The sequence below is a fragment of the Cherax quadricarinatus genome, chromosome 9, assembly GCF_038502225.1.
Source record: "Cherax quadricarinatus isolate ZL_2023a chromosome 9, ASM3850222v1, whole genome shotgun sequence".
Lineage (NCBI taxonomy): Eukaryota > Metazoa > Arthropoda > Malacostraca > Decapoda > Parastacidae > Cherax > Cherax quadricarinatus.
The window spans coordinates 5,448,155-5,465,458 of record NC_091300.1 but is presented as its reverse complement, the minus strand read 5'-3'; the positions used below and the strand labels follow the sequence as shown (position 1 = coordinate 5,465,458).

General features: G+C 38.4%; 1 protein-coding gene across 30 annotated transcripts in view; it reads right to left on the bottom strand.

Moving 5' to 3' along the window:
• Positions 1–17,304, bottom strand: part of LOC128686186 (nucleolar protein dao-5) — a 1,503,768-nt gene that overhangs the window by 132,916 nt on the left and 1,353,548 nt on the right. For 25 of the 30 annotated variants that reach the window (XM_053772972.2, XM_053772989.2, XM_053772978.2 and 22 more), the window contains 4 exons: positions 13,423–13,552; positions 10,391–10,478; positions 9,772–9,888; positions 8,291–8,371 (listed from right to left, as the gene is read on the bottom strand). In XM_053772972.2, the coding sequence (XP_053628947.1) occupies positions 8,291–8,371; positions 9,772–9,888; positions 10,391–10,478; positions 13,423–13,552 (416 nt within the window). The remainder of the gene's footprint in view (positions 1–8,290; positions 8,372–9,771; positions 9,889–10,390; positions 10,479–13,422; positions 13,553–17,304) is intronic. The other 5 variants (XM_053772979.2, XM_053772994.1, XM_053772991.2 and 2 more) reach the window with 3 other exon arrangements.

Genomic DNA, 17,304 nt, shown 5'->3' with positions numbered 1-17,304 from the left:
ACACTGCTTCCCAAACTATTCCACTTCCTGACTACTCTGTGGCTGAAGAAATACTTCCTAACATCCCTGTGATTCATGTGTCTTCAACTTCCAACTGTGTCCCCTTGTTGCTGTGTCCCATCTCTGGAACATCCTGTCTTTGTCCACCCTGTCAATTCCTCTCAGTATTTTGTATGTCGTTATCATGTCCCCCCTATCTCTCCTGTCCTCCAGTGTCGTCAGGTTGATTTCCCATAACCTATCCTCGTAGAACATACCTCTTAGCTCTGGGACTAGTCTTGTTGCAAACCTTTGCACTTTCTCTAGTTTCTTTACGTGCTTGGCTAGGTGTGGGTTCCAGACTGGTTGCCGCATACTCCAATATGGGCCTAACGTACACGGTGTACAGGGTCCTGAACGATTCCTTATTAAGATGTCGGAATGCTGTTCTGAGGTTTGCTAGGTGCCCATATGATGCAGCAGTTATTTGGTTGATGTGCGCTTCAGGAGATGTGCCTGGTGTTATACTCGCCCCAAGATCTTTTTCCTTGAGTGAGGCTTGCAGTCTCTGGCCCCCTAGAGTGTACTCTGTCTGCGGTCTTCTTTGCCCTTCCCCATTTTTTCCTTGAGTGAGGCTTGTAGTCTCTGGCCCCTAGAGTGTACTCTGTCTGCGGTCTTCTTTGCCCTTCCCCAATCTTCATGACTTTGCACTTGGTAGGGTTGAACTCCAGGAGCCAGTTGCTGGACCAGGTGTGTGTGTGTGTGTGTGTGTGTGTGTGTGTGTGTGTGTGTGTGTGTGTGTGTGTGTGTGTGTGTGTGTGTGTGTGTGTGTGTGTGTGTGTGTGTGCGCGCGCACGCATGCACATGTACTCACCTTTTTGTGGCTGCAGGGGTCGAGTCCTAGCTCCTGGCCCCGCCTCTTCACTGGTTGCTACTGGGTCCTCTCTCTCCACGCTCCATAAGCTTTATCAAACCTCGTCTTAAAACTATGTATGGTTCCTGCCTCCACTACGTCACTTTCTAGGCTATTGCACTGCCTGACAACTCTGTGACTGAAGAAATGCTTCCTAACATCCCTTCGACTCATCTGAGTCTTCAACTTCCAATTGTGACCTCTTGTTTTTGTGTCCCCTCCCTGGAACATCCTGTCTTTGTCCACCTTGTCTATTCCGTGCAGCATTTTATATGTCGTTATCATGTCTCCCCTGACCTTCCTGTCCTCCAGTGTTGTCAGGCCGATTTCCCTTAACCTTTCTTCATAGGACATTCCCCTTAGTTCTGGAACTAACCTTGTCGCAAACCTTTGCACTTTCTCTAATTTCTTGATGTGCTTGATCAAGTGCGGGTTCCAAACAGGTGCTGCGTACTCCAGTATGGGCCTGATGTACACGGTGTACAGTGTCTTGAAGGATTCCTTACTAAGGTATCGGAATGCTGTTCTCAGGTTTGCCAGGCACCCATATGCTGCAGCAGTTATCTGGTTCATGTGTGCTTCCGGAGACATGCTCGGTGTTATACCAAGATCTTTCTCCTTGAACAAGGTTTGCAGTCTTTGGCCACCTAGCCTATACTCCGTCTGCGGTCTTCTGTGCCTTTCCCCGATCTTCATGACTTTGCATTTGGCGGGGTTAAATTCGAGAAGCCAGTTGCTGGACCAGGTGTCCAGCCTGTCCTGGTCTCTTTGAAGTCCTGCCTGATCCTCATCTGATTTAATTCTCCTCATTAACTTCACATCATCTGTGAACAGGGACACTTCTGTGTGTGTGTGTGTGTGTGTGTGTGTGTGTGTGTGTGTGTGTGTGTGTTTTGTGTGTGTTTTGTGTGTGTTTTGTGTATGTTTTTGTGTTTTTTGTTTTGTATGTGTTTTGTGTGTTTTGTGTGTGTTTTGTGTGTGTTTTGTGTGTGTTTTGTGTGTTTTGTGTGTTTTGTGTGTGTTTTGTGTGTGTTTTGTGTGTTTTGTGTTTTGTGTGTGTTTTGTGTGTGTTTTGTGTGTGTGTTTTGTGTGTGTGTTTTGTGTGTGCACATGTGTGTGTGTATATATATATATATATATATATAATTATAGAGGAATAAGTTTACTGAGTATACCAGGAAAAGTGTACGGTAGGGTTATAACTGAAAGAATTAGAGGTAAGACAGAATGTAGGATTGCGGATGAGCAAGGAGGTTTCAGAGTGGGTAGGGGATGTGTAGATCAAGTGTTTACATTGAAGCATATATGTGAACAGTATTTAGATAAAAGTAGGGAAGTTTTTATTGCATTTATGGATTTAGAAAAGGCATGTGATAGAGTGGATAGAGGAGCAATGTGACAGATGTTGCAAGTACAGTGGACCCCCAGTTAACGATATTTTTTCACTCCAGAAGTATGTTCAGGTGCCAGTACTGACCGAATTTGTTCCCATAAGGAATATTGTGAAGTAGATTAGTCCATTTCAGACCCCCAAACATACACGTACAAACGCACTTACATAAATACTTACATAATTGGTCGCATTCGGAGGTGATCGTTATGCGGGGGTCCACTGTATATAGAATAGGTGGTAAGTTACTAAATGCTCTAAAGTGTTTTTATGAGGATAGTGAGGCTCAGGTTATGGTGTGTAGAAGAGAGGGAGACTACTTCCCAGTAAAAGTAGGTCTTAAACAGGGATGTGTAATGTCACCATGGTTGTTTAATATATTTATAGATGGGGTTGTAAAAGAAGTAAATGCTAGGGTGTTCAGGAGAGGGGTGGGATTAAATTATGGGGAATCAAATTCAAAATGGGAATTGACACAGTTACTTTTTGCTGATGATACTGTGCTTATGGGAGATTCTAAAGAAAAATTGCAAAGGTTAGTGGATGAGTTTGGGAATGTGTGTAAAGGTAGAAAGTTGGAAGTGAACATGGAAAAGAGTAAGGTGATGAGGGTATCAAATGGTTTAGACAAAGAAAAATTGGATATCAAATTGGGGAGGAGGAGTATGGAAGAAGTGAATGTTTCCAGATACTTGGGAGTTGACGTGTCGGCGGATGGATTTATGAAGGATGAGGTTAATCATAGAATTGATGAGGGAAAAAAGGCGAGTGGTGCGTTGAGGTATATGTGGAGTCAAAAAACGTTATCTATGGAGGCAAAGAAGGGAATGTATGAAAGTATAGTAGTACCAACACTCTGATATGGGTGTGAAGCTTGGGTGGTAAATGCAGCAGCGAGGAGACGGTTGGAGGCAGTGGAGATGTCCTGTCTAAGGGCAATGTGTGGTGTAAATATTATGCAGAAAATTTGGAGTGTGGAAATTAGGAAAAGGTGTGGAGTTAATTAAAGTATCAGTCAGAGGGCAGAAGAGGGGTTGTTGAGGTGGTTTGGTCATTTAGAGAGAATGGATCAAAGTAGAATGACATGGAAAGCATATAAATCTATAGGGGAAGGAAGGTGGGGTAGGGATCATCCTCGAAAGGGTTGGAGAGAGGGGGTAAAGGAGGTTTTGTGGGCGAGGGGCTTGGACTTCCAGCAAGCGTGCGTGAGCGTGTTAGATAGGAGTGAATGGAGACAAATGGTATTTGGGACCTGACGATCTGTTGGAGTGTGAGCAGGGTAATATTTAGTGAAGGGATTCGAGGAAACCCGTTAGCCAGACTTGAGTCCTGCAAATGGGAAGTACGTACAATGCCTGCACTTTAAAGGAGGGGTTTGGGATATTGGCAGTCTGGAGGGATTATGTTCTATGTATTATGCATTTCTTTAAATATGCTTCTCAACTGTCATATCTGAGTGCCTCTGCAAACACACTAATTATGTATGAGTGAGGTGAAAGTGTTGAATGATGATGAAAGTATTTTCTTTTGGGGGATTTTCTTTCTTTTTGGGTCACCCTGCCTCGGTGGGAGATGGCTGATTTGTTGAAAAAAATATATATCAATTTGTATATTTAAAAATGGCTAGGATCAAGACAAGAAATGTTTAAAATATACACTAGCTGAAGAGCCATGCTTTGAAATAAAAGTTCTTAATCATACCCTACCTTAAAGATTGTGGATAGGAGACTGATCATACTCAAAACTGGCAAAATGTAGAGATGCTAAACTAAAGGCAAACTCTGACTGCCATATACATTAGGTCCCAAACTTACAATGTTCCTCTTTTGTAACACTGGCACTTTGTAACCTATTAATAATTTACAAAGAGAAAAATTTTCAATATACCGTACTACTTATAGCTGAAAAAGGGTGAGGTAGAGGAAAATTCTGCTGCTGCTGTCAGCAAACACTGCTGTAACACACAGTTCACTCATGTCTTGTCGCATTAGCTTTTTATAGAAGCATATTTAGGGAAAATAACCATGCATCAAGAATGAAAACTGTGGAAGAGTGGTAGTAGTGATATCAAAGAGCCATGGAAAAAGAAAACTTGAGCTTTGACATGACATTGGATTTAATAAAATGAAGCAATAAGAATGAGATGGTGAAAACCATTGCCTGCATGTATGCAGTGTAAACTGCTCTACCATTGTTCTTAACATTTAACACACCTCCCACCAAGGTAGAGTAAGTGTGCAGGGCATTAGTCCATGCATCCTGACAGAAATGCATAGACATCACAATTTAAATAACCCTCCAAAATGCAACATCCCTACCCTTCCTTCAGAGTGCAGGCACTGTACTTTTCACCTCCAAGACTCAAGACTGGCTAACCAGTTACCCAAAATCCCCTTCATAAAAGATACTGATGCACTCCACTATTGTGTGCAAGAAATCCACTGTCCTTTCAGTAAGACTAAAAACACTGATGGTGTAGCTAGAAGACCAGTGTCAGAAGAGAATGTCTCTCAGCCTTATGCCAATGCAGAAAAAAAAAAACTATGATGATTTGAAGAAATAGGTGAGGGTAGTGGTGCCAGTGATGAACCTGAATTCACTGCAGCCCAGCACTGACAGTAGTAAATTTGTATAATGTTAAAATGAGTAGTGAAGCTACTAGCTAGTGCCTATGTTAAAGCAGCCAAGGCATTTATGAAAGTGTTTGCCAGCATTAATAAAGCTCATAAGTGATTATAAAATGGTTAATTTACACAAGATTGAAATTTTATGGAAACAAAATGCCCGACAGGACACAGTATGCCTTTATTTAAAGCAGGGAAAAAATATAGTTTCTCTTTTAGCTGGAGAAAATTCCACTGAGGATTTTAAAATTCAACCTCTGCTAATGTATCATTCACAGAACCCTAAGCCACTGAAAGGTATCACCAAAGCTTGTCTGGCTGTTGTATAGATGTCTATTGCCACTTTCTGGGTAATCCAGAAATGTTTTAAGGAGTGGTTTTGTTAAAATTTCATAAAAGATGTTCAACTTTATTGTTCCACATAATGTTTGCCCTTAATATTTTACTTACAATAATGCACCAGCTTATCTAGAGGATTTGGTTCCTGATGCCAAGATTGCATTCCTGCCACTAAATACAACCTCTATATTGCAACCAGTGATCCAAGTTGTGATAAGGGCACTGAAGATCTATTATTCTCAGAAGGTGCACACATACCCAGGCACTTAGGTCAACAGATGGTATTAACTTCAAGGAATTCTGGAAAGGGGTTTAAACCTTTTGCTGATTGTGCCATAATACTACGCCTTTGAGTTCATTGGCCGTGCTATAGTACTACGTGATAAGCTTGCTCACTCAGATAAGCTGTGAGCAGTAAATCTGGGCCTAGATATGAAAGAACGGGTTGATGAAGTTAGTGTGCACCATGAAATCGAGCTCAAAGTAGCAGAAATGTTAAATTTTTTCCGATGTTCAAGAGTAAACAAATCATGTCACATGTCCAATACATGTTAACTAGTGAGTTTAATATGCATTCATGAATGTGCTGATCCATGCATGTTGTAAGAGGTGACTAAGATGGCAGGAGCAAGGGGCTAGTAACCCCTTCACCTGTATAAATTACTACTAAATTTAAAAAGAGAAACTTTTGTTTTTCTTTTTGGACCACCCTGCCTTGGTGGGATATGACCGGTGTGTTGAAAGAAAGAAAAGAATGTGCTGATATTATTTATACAATTATTACAATATTGCATAACAGTAAATCTTCTATTTTTTGTATGAAAAAAAATTTGTGTGAATAAAAAATCAAAATGGAATCCATGTGTAAAGCCTGGAAATGTAACTAATAAATACAGTAGGGCCCTGCTTTACGGCGTTCCGCTAATATGGTCATTTCAAATTATGATCAAAACTCGCAATACGGCTCCCCCCACCTGACTTTCTAATACAGTCACCGCGCCCCACCCGGTTTGTTTACATTCTCTGTGAGATCCATAAGCCCTAAGTCTCTCCATTATGTCTGGAAACTCCAAAATTTCAAGTGTTTTTAAAAGTTATTTCATATTTTATATATACTCTGATAATTATACTTCTGTATACCTGTACCTAAATAAACTTACACACTGTGCTGGTGTGCAGGTACACATTAAAATCAGACGTCATATTAGTAATGATAATAATAATCAATGTGTCATTTAAATGTCGTATATTACGTTAATATACACATTTTCATTAATGCATCTAAGTGAACAATCTAAGTGGACAAAATCGCCGATGCATAAGTATCGCCAACACAGTAAAATTCACAAAAGTATAATTTCATCAATTTTCAATCAAATTTCATACTTTTTGTTTTATTACCTTCAGAAAAAGATTCTCTACCATTTCATAAGAAAAAATAAAAATATTTTTTTGGAAAATTCTTACACACTGTGACAAGTTTCAGACTGGGGGTCTGGACAGTGAAAGGAGTTAACATTTATTCAGCATTATGAACATTGAGAAAACTTGGAATTAAGTTAAAGAGTAAAACATGAATGGTGTTTGAAAGAAATTGACCTCACTTTGTAAATGACTTTAATGGGTCAGATAAGCACATGAAGGAAGTGGCTGACAACATAATGGACATTGCAAGTGACCTTTACATTAATATTGAAGCAACAGATGTGGAGTTGTTAGACTCTCATACCATTGATGAACTCATTGAACTGAAAACAAGAAATGGTTTCACTAAAAGAAAGACGCTGAAGCCTTGTCTGTTAGACCACTTTCAGGAAAGAACTTAATAGCAAGAGAATGGCTGAGGTGATTCCAACTGACTTAAAAATGATTATCAGTATTTGAGGAGCATGAGATCAACATAAGATTTTCCAATTTCTCTAGAATAGTTAATCGTATTCTTGTGTGTTATGGAGAGACCTTTATTAAGAAAAAAAAAAAATACTATAGATATTTTCTGAGGAAATACCCTGCAACATCATTTTCCAAAAGTGCTAAAATTCCTCAGAAATCCCCTGGTGCTCTACCTCCTCAGAAAATTCCTGCCACAACTCTTGAGAAATGCCCAATTCTTCTCAACCAATTTTATCACTCACTACTACTTCATCTCATAATTAAATCATCCTAAAATAAGCAGGAAACATCATTTTCTATAAGTAAGATAGAATCAACATTCAAGGTAGTATACTATACCATTTAACTGTCATATATACAGTATTTAATTTTTTTTTTTTACTTCTTGTAAGTGAATAGAACATTGCTGAATACAAACTTCTGGGTAAATAACCTTCATAAAAAAAAATGGAATTAAATGAAATTATGGCTTAGGAAACTCCAATAACACGAGTGTCTATGGTAACAGGTTCCAAATAGCAGATTTATGAAAAATTTTCAGAAATAAATTAACACTGCAAGTTTGGGACCTACTGTGGCACAATTTATTAATAACTTCTGCAAAATAAATTTATCTCTTCACTGTTTCAACAGATAAACAAGATAGCCTTAATATGGTTATCAGGATCTCGAGGAACATATTTTTACTGTGACATTTCAGAGACCAGCTCAAATCCAGGCCTGAAATTTAACCACAGCTTACTTTTAGGGTATAGATTATTTTTTGTTGAGCAAATTCATTAGGGTCAATGCTGGTGAGGGATTTAATGTCTGGACTTCAGTAGGTTCTTAGAAGTCCAGCTCATTTCAACTTACTACTAGACCTCCAGCTAGTACTTAGCTAAGGAGGCATATGTGCATCTCATTGTAATCAAAATTATTAATTGCTGTTCATAAGACAGCAAGCTACACACTCAAGGGCTCAAGAAAATGAACTGAATCTTTAGTAAAAATATCCTGATGGGTTTAAAAACAATACTTTAATTACAGTATAACATAATGTGTCAAATACTGTATATTATGTATTTAAAACACTAATAGTCTCCCATCTCTTGTTTAATGAAATCTATATCATATAGCCTTCTATGAGGAAAGAGGGTGCCAGGGTCATACCTACAGAGGACCTACAGTCCTTGGTGGGGGGAGGCCTTGCAGCGGAGGAGGCTCGGTACGACCTTCGTCTGCTGGAGTCATCTGAAACACAGGGGCGGGACATGCAAGGCAAAGGTTTCTCTACCAGGCGGTGCAAGAGGTGGGACAGGAGACACTCGAAGGAAAGACTGCCTTATACAGGTTACCGTAGCATTCCATGTAGTGTGACAATGCTGTTGTATACAACTAATAATTATCTAGCATATGGCAACTGTTTAGAATTCCCTAATATGTTTAAAAAAAAAATTAAAATAATTTTTAATTATTTAAAATATTTCAAGTCCAAAAAGATGCAGGATCTTAAAAAAATAAGCTTTTTACTGTTGCAAAACTTCATTATCTATATAAACACCTATACTTGGTAATCTTAAAGATTAGAACTGAGGTAATATGGAGTAAGGTGGGATCAGAATTCCAAAGGAAACATGTTGCTTCATTATCTCTAAGAAAGCTTGTGTTTCTCTGCAACACACAGGCCTTCTTGATGTAGAAAAATTACTAGCAATTAATAATTAACTGCTACTAAACTTATAGTTATCTAGGCTTCAATATGTACATCCTAAAATCTACAAGTTATTTTAATTATATTTATGAGACAACTATGAAGTTTCATTAAAACTATAAAAATCCAGGATAATTACAATACCTGCAAAAATAATGTGGTAAAATGCTGCAACGTGATTAAGTAAAAACCTTTTTTTATTTTAAAATCAGAACTTGCCAACTTATTGAAAACTATTTAATTGTATTTTCTTCATAATTTCATAATTAAACCACTTAAGTCTTAATTTATAGTACAGAAATAATTTTCTTAATTTTGCTTCTCTATATATATCCCTGTGAGTGTGCACTGCCTGGAAGAGATCTGCAACATTCATATCATGCTACAAGCTATACCAAGACAAAACAGTGAGCCGACACGCTGTTTGGCGCTCTCCTGCTTGGCCCATATATCACTAAGCTCAACAATGCTCCACATTGCAATATTCAATTAGCATCAAGTACACCTGAAATAGATATACAATAATCAATATTCTAATCATTCACAATAAGCTTATTCATAGCCTTAATGCAATTACAAAGCATTCCAACTTTATGGAAGCAGAGAATGCCACACACAACACAAGGGCTGTGAAATACTCTAGCACTGTACACGCATTCATTATTTTAAATACACACAAGAGCTACAATTGCTTGATACTGTATATACCATAATAATTTGTATATACCACACTAATTCACTTACCTTGCGATTACTGGGAGATACCATATTGATGTAACTACAGTTACTCGTATTGTGACTTCCATTATATACATAATTAAGCTTCAAAATTCCCAAATAATGATGCAAATACAATTTGTGAACCATATTAAGCAATGAAAAAATAATAAAATGCCTAAAATCTGAATGGACTGATACATTCAGTGAAACATGGCACTACCTTTCATAGGGCTTGTAATTGGAGGAGTCCTTCGTGATGAACGGCGGGAGGACCAATCATCGGGGATGAATGGTTCAAGCTTGTCACGTGATGGCGAAGTGATCAAAAGACCCTCCTCTGAGACCACAACACAGAAAACGGTCAACTAACACAAGGCAAGTATAACAGAAAACGAGTTTTGGGTATGAGGCAGAAATATGTGGGGGTCTGTAAATTTCTGCATATTTTGAGAAACTATTATTATTTAATATACATTAATGATTTGCACTCCCACATAGTTCTACCTACATTCTGATGGTGAAAAAAGGGACATTTTAGAACGTACCATGCACACCATGCTATAACTACGGGGCTTGCCAACCTCAAGGAACATACACCTATTTCATATTTACATTTGTTTAGTCTACATAACTCTGCTTCCATATTTATTGTTAATAATAGGAAAAAATGGTATAAAATAAACAAACAAGAATTTAGGACCATCATAAAGACCTATCAAACTAAAAAAAGAAGAAAAAATGCTCAGTAACACTGTGAGGAATGTGAGAAGAAACAGAAAACCAAAGTATATTTAAATCTTGATAGATGATTTCATTTTTACCACTTTTCAATGTCCCACCTGTAGTCCCTGTAGTTCTCTCATAGTGGTGACGTGGTGTTGATTCCTTGGAAGTCTTTCCCTCTGTCTTGTCTGAAGGTTTTTGTGTCTGGAAAGATTTTGGTAAAATATGAAAGGTTTTATCAACCATATTATTTTTACCACACTGGCTGCCTCCCCCCCCCCCCCAAAAAAAAAAAAAATCAACACATTCATCATCACACATTCAATAGCTATCTTGCCAGAAATGTGCAACATCACAATTCAGATGACTCTCCAAACAGCAACATTCCCTCTTCTTCCCACCTCCAGGCATAATGTCTGGTTAACTAGTTTTCCTGAATCTCTTCATAAATGTTACCTTGCTCATACTCCAACAGTGCATCAACCATTAAAAACCGCTTTTCTCAACTCTCTTCAATCTAAATGTGTGTGCATATGTACAGTGCGAGTAATTCTAATAGTTCTCTCAGGCACTGCCAGTAGAGAAAGTCTAACGGCAAAAGGATGACAAGGCCCCTACTCCCTCAATCCTCCTGGTCTGCCATCTAAATCATATATCCCCTCACAACTAGGAAGTGATGAGGAAGAAGCCATGTCTCCGAAACTCTTGTTACTATTGAATCTATGTCTGAAAGCAGCACCTAGGAATCTGAACATTTTGATAAGAGGGAATGAGTAATCCAAAACATAAATTGCACTTTGAAGGGAGTCAACATGAAAAAGAAAAACAATGTAGAAATAAGGAAGGAAATAAATAATAAAGGCAGGAAGGGAGGTCCCCAAGAAGTAAGACAGCAAGCCCTCTGCAAGAAGGGTCAAATCTTAGAATAACTGTAATCCATACCAGCCTCACAGCTTCATGACAATGACTGGTATGACTACTCTGATACAGTCACCTTGCCTTCACTGATGAATATCTTTCTTTCCATATATGCCTCACCACCTCACCTATCTTAAACAAATTATAACCCATTTCTAGGATCCCACTTTTATTTAATACACTATTTTACTTGCTATCCAGTTAAATAAAAGTTAACCTCAATTTCCAGTGAAATAACTACCATGGGGGACAATGGGGGCACACTTTCTTAAATCAGAGTTCAATTATTTATTTTTGAGCTACACTTTACCAGCAACACCATTTCTTGATCTACAGTCAGTCCACCTCAGCATAATCTTTTCCATGAATACTATTTTTGCATCCACTTTCTGCTTTCCTAGACTTTTGTCACGTTTTCCCTATTCCTATTTAAATAATTGTGATAACATGATCCTTTATTTTCATGCATATTCACATTCCCAGCTCATGTTGTGGTTGTTACAATTTATTGATAGCCAAACTAAGACTATCAATTTAAATGCAACATAATTTTCTATTTTTTTTTTTTTTTAAATATAGCAGGCACATCTGGGGGTACTTTTCACACGAGGTAACCTACTCATGCAGCAGAGTTATGAGAGTGAATACAGGGGTGCAGATTTACAATGCTGTACAGATTACTTACTCTTAATATCATTTATTCAATACATCAATTTCTCTTAATGCTTTCTCATTTCCTACCTTAAACTTCCAAAAAATACTTTCTCCCAACCTAAGAAAAGGCATTCTTTTCCTTTTCATTTTTTAAACTGCATGAAACTTCTGCTTTTAAAACTTTTCCACTTTCACTTTGGGAGCAATTTTGTACAGATCTTTTTGCTATTCGAAAATTAATCTTATTCTTTTACAGTCTGCAGGTTAGGTCAAGACACATACATCTGGGATTCCATTTTTTGACTGCCAATGTTTCAATTTAAAATGCTCCTTCCCCCCTTTTCATCAACTTATACAGTGGAACCTCGGCTTACGAGTGCCCCACCATACAAATTTTTCAGGATACGAGCAGTTGCTCGGTCGATTTTTTGTTTCTGGATACAAGCAAAAAATTCAGGATGTGAGCTTCCCCCTCAAACAACTTTTTTAGACCTCCAGATCTTACAAAAAAAAAAAAAGCGAATATATAATTGTAGTTCATTGTGATGTATTATGTTGTTTTTACTGCTTAAGACTATAACTGCAACAGAAATAATAGCATTTCTTACCTTAAATTGTGGGTACTGGTGTTTCTTGATGATTGTCAAGAGAGTGGAGAGTTATGCTGTGGCCCTACTGGGCTGAGGTGGATGGTAGAGGTTCTGGTACTGAAGTTGATGGCTGTACTGGAGTGTGCATAAATTCTTTAATGGATTTCTGTTCTATTTTACCCTGCAGTACATTATACAACTGACAGTAAGTCATCAGCTGCTCTAGACACTGTTTCAGCATCCTCTTCAGTGAAAAAGTCTAAGTCATTCAGCAAGTCAGTCAAGTTAGTCAGTCAGCCAGTCAAGTCTGTAAGTCAGCCAGTCATTCAGTTAAGTCAGTAAATCAATCAGTCTGTCAAGTCATTAAGTCAGTCAGTCAGTTAAGTCATTCAGTCGTCATTCAGTTAGTAAAGTCAATAAGTCATTCAGTTATCCAATAAGTCAGTAAGTCAGATACTGTGCCCAGCATCTCTTCTCCATCAACCTCCAGCAATTCTTCTCCAAGGTAAATGCTATAGTACGTACAACATAATTTCTTTACAATGTTTTCCTTATGAAACTAAGTAGTGATCTAATGCAGTTTGCCTCACAAACACTCTGTTTTCTGTTATAATAAGAGCATGGGAAGGTATGTAGTCAGGAGCAGGATGGCCGCTGTGGTGGCCACCACCGCTAGCCACATATGTAATGACATAGTATTTTATTCATTCTAGTGTGTATATCATGTTTCTATGTTATTAATATTGTTTATTATGTCATATTAGATGAATTGTGATAGATAAATAAGCCGCAGAGTTGATATTAGCGAAATACTGAAGCATTGTGTTTCCTGGAATTCCTCTGGAACGGATTAATGCCATTTCAATTAATTTAAATGAGAAAATTTGACAACATACGAGCAAATTAGAATATGAGCAAGGTCACGGAATGGATTAAACTCGTAAGCCGAGGTTCCAACACGAGAAGTATCATGGCAATTTACTCACGTGCACAGCAGCAGGTTTGGGCTTGGGCGGTGCAGTACTGGGACGTTCACGGGAGGACTTGCTAACATGCTTGATTGGAGATGACCTTCTTGAGTTCTCAATCTCCTTCTCTGCCTTGCTGATTGGCCTACTGTAAATTGTGTATAGAGTATGTATGTATAATTATAAGGGAATACATGTATAGGATTCATGCAAATATTGTGGAATGCTTATCTATCCAGCAGGAAAGATACATGATAATTTAATTTGTGAGATTTCAAAAGCACTAAAAAAATTCAGTCATTCAACAAAAAAAAAAAAACAGAAGTTTTAAATTCACTGTTATCATTACATGTACTAAGTTTGCTATTATGAATGCCAACTTCTTGATATCATGGACTAATATGCTATCACACTATAGATATAAAAAAAAAAACAGTATCCACAATTCACGTATTTCTTAGTACACAAAAGGCTCATGGCACAGGGATAATCTTCAGGACTGAATCAATGACTGGCTCACTGACAAGAAACAGCAAGCAATTTTAAATGAAGTGCCAAAGTGGAGGAATGTAATGAGTAGAGCCACTCAAAGGAGATTCTTGGGTCCATATGGGTCTATACTTTTTCCTTTGTGAAAATAAGTGCTAGACAACATAAACAGTCAATCCACAGCCAAAAATGGCATAGGTGAATGCATAAAAATTATGCATAGCACATAATGAAAGTAGTCTGTTAGATTATGTATTGGTGGATAAAAGGTTGATGGGTAGGCTCCAGGATGTACATGTTTATAGAGGGGCAACTGATATATCGGATCATTATTTAGTTGTAGCTACAGTTAGAGTAAGAGGTAGATGGGAAAAGAGGAAGGTGGCAACAACAAGTAAGAGGGAGGTGAAAGTGTATAAACTAAGGGAGGAGGAAGTTCGGGCGAGATATAAGCGACTATTGGCAGAAAGGTGGGCTAGTGCAAAGATGAGTAGTGGGGGGGTTGAAGAGCGTTGGAATAGTTTTAAAAATGCAGTATTAGAATGTGGGGCAGAAGTTTGTGGTTATAGGAGGGTGGAGGCAGGAGGAAAGAGGAGTGACTGGTGGAATGATGAAGTAAAGGGTGTGATAAAAGAGAAAAAGGTAGCTTACGAGAGGTTTTTACAAAGCAGAAGTGTTATAAGAAGAGCAGGGTATATGGAGAGTAAAAGAAAGGTGAAGAGAGTGGTGAGAGAGTGCAAAAGGAGAGCAGATGAAAGAGTGGGAGAGGCACTGTTGTGGAGGTACGTGAGGCATTACGTAGAATGAAAGGGGGTAAAGCAGCTGGAACTGATGGGATCATGACAGAAATGTTAAAAGCAGGGGGGGATATAGTGTTGGAGTGGTTGGTACTTTTGTTTAATAAATGTATGAAAGAGGGGAAGGTACCTAGGGATTGGCAGAGAGCATGTATAGTCCCTTTATATAAAGGGAAAGGGAACAAAAGAGATTGTAAAAATTATAGAGGAATAAGTTTACTGAGTATACCAGGAAAAGTATACGGTAGGGTTATAATTGAAAGAATTAGAGGTAAGACAGAATGTAGGATTGCAGATGAGCAGGGAGGCTTCAGAGTGGGTAGGGGATGTGTAGATCAAGTGTTTACATTGAAGCATATATGTGAACAGTATTTAGATAAAGGTAGGGAAGTTTTTATTGCATTTATGGATTTAGAAAAGGCATATGATAGAGTGGATAGAGGAGCAATGTGGCAGATGTTGCAAGTATATGGAATAGGTGGTAAGTTACTAAATGCTGTAAAGAGCTTTTATGAGGATAGTGAGGCTCAGGTTAGGGTGTGTAGAAGAGAGGGAGAATACTTCCCGGTAAAAGTAGGTCTTAGACAGGGATGTGTAATGTCACCATGGTTGTTTAATATATTTATAGATGGGGTTGTAAAAGAAGTAAATGCTAGGGTGTTTGGGAGAGGGGTGGGATTAAATTATGGGGAATCAAATTCAAAATGGGAATTGACACAGTTACTTTTTGCTGATGATACTGTGCTTATGGGAGATTCTAAAGAAAAATTGCAAAGGTTAGTGGATGAGTTTGAGAATGTGTGTAAAGGTAGAAAGTTGAAAGTGAACATAGAAAAGAGTAAGGTGATGAGGGTATCAAATGATTTAGATAAAGAAAAATTGGATATCAAATTGGGGAGGAGGAGTATGGAAGAAGTGAATGTTTTCAGATACTTGGGAGTTGACGTGTCGGCGGATGGATTTATGAAGGATGAGGTTAATCATAGAATTGATGAGGGAAAAAAGGTGAGTGGTGCGTTGAGGTATATGTGGAGTCAAAAAACGTTATCTATGGAGGCAAAGAAGGGAATGTATGAAAGTATAGTAGTACCAACACTCTTATATGGATGTGAAGCTTGGGTGGTAAATGCAGCAGCGAGGAGACGGTTGGAGGCAGTGGAGATGTCCTGACTAAGGGCAATGTGTGGTGTAAATATTATGCAGAAAATTCGGAGTGTGGAAATTAGGAGAAGGTGTGGAGTTAATAAAAGCATTAGTCAGAGGGCAGAAGAGGGGTTGTTGAGGTGGTTTGGTCATTTAGAGAGAATGGGTCTAAGTAGAATGACATGGAAAGCATATAAATCTATAGGGAAAGGAAGGAGGGGTAGGGGTCATCCTCGAAAGGGTTGGAAAGAGGGGGTAAAGGAGGTTTTGTGGGCGAGGGGCTTGGACTTCCAGCAAGCGTGCATGAGCGTGTTAGATAGGAGTGAATGGAGGCGAATGATACTTGGGACCTGACGATCTGCTGGAGTGTGAGCAGGGTAATATTTAGTGAAGGGATTCAGGGAAACCGGTTATGTTCATATAGTCGGACTCGAGTCCTGGAAATGGGAAGTACAATGCCTGCACTTTAAAGGAGGGGTTTGGGATATTGGCAGTTTGGAGGGATATGTTGTGTATCTTTATACGTATATGCTTCTAAGCTGTTGTATTCTGAGCACCTCTGCAAAAGCAGTGATAATGTGTGAGTGTGGTGAAAGTGTTGAATGATGATGAAAGTATTTTCTTTTTGGGGATTTTCTTTCTTTTTTGGGTCACCCTGCCTCGGTGGGAGACGGCCGACTTGTTGGGGAAAAAAAAAAAAAAAAAGATGAATGTGGATGTTATGAATGAGAAGAAGCTGGATGTCCTGGCTTTAAGTGAAACAAAGCTGAAGGGGATGGGAGAGTTTCAGTGGAGAGAAATAAAAAGGCACTTGTGACCTTTTACTTTACAGAAATAAATGGGATTAGGTCAGGGGTTTCAAACAGAGTTAGAGCTAAAGGAGGAGTATCAATAATGTTATGGCAGGAAAAAGAGGGAATATAAATGTATAAATTCAGGGATTATGTGGAGTAAAATAACATTTGGATGTGAAAACTGGGTTATAGTAAGCATTTATGCACCTGGAGAAGAGAGAAGTGTAGAGGAGAGAAAGATTTTGGGAAATGCCGAGTGCATGGGAAGTTTTGAACCAAGTGTGAGAGTACTTGTAGTTGGGGATTTCAATGCTAACGTGGGTAAAAATGTTCTGGAGAGAGTAGTAGGTAAATCTGGGGTGCCAGGGGTAAATGAAAATGGGAAGCCTTTAATTGAGCTATGTGTAGAAAGAGGTTTGGTAATAAGTAATACATATTTTATGAAAAAGAGGATAAGTATACAAGGTATGATATAGCATGTAATGAAAGTAGTTTGTTAGATTATGTACTGGTGGATAAAAGGTTGATGGGTAGGCTTTAGGATGTACATGTTTATAGAGGGGCAACTGATACGTCTGATCATTATTTAGTTGTTAAAGAGGTAGATGGGATAAATGGAAAATGGCAACAACAAGTAAGAGAGAGGTGAAAGTGTATAAACTAAAGGAGGAGGAAGT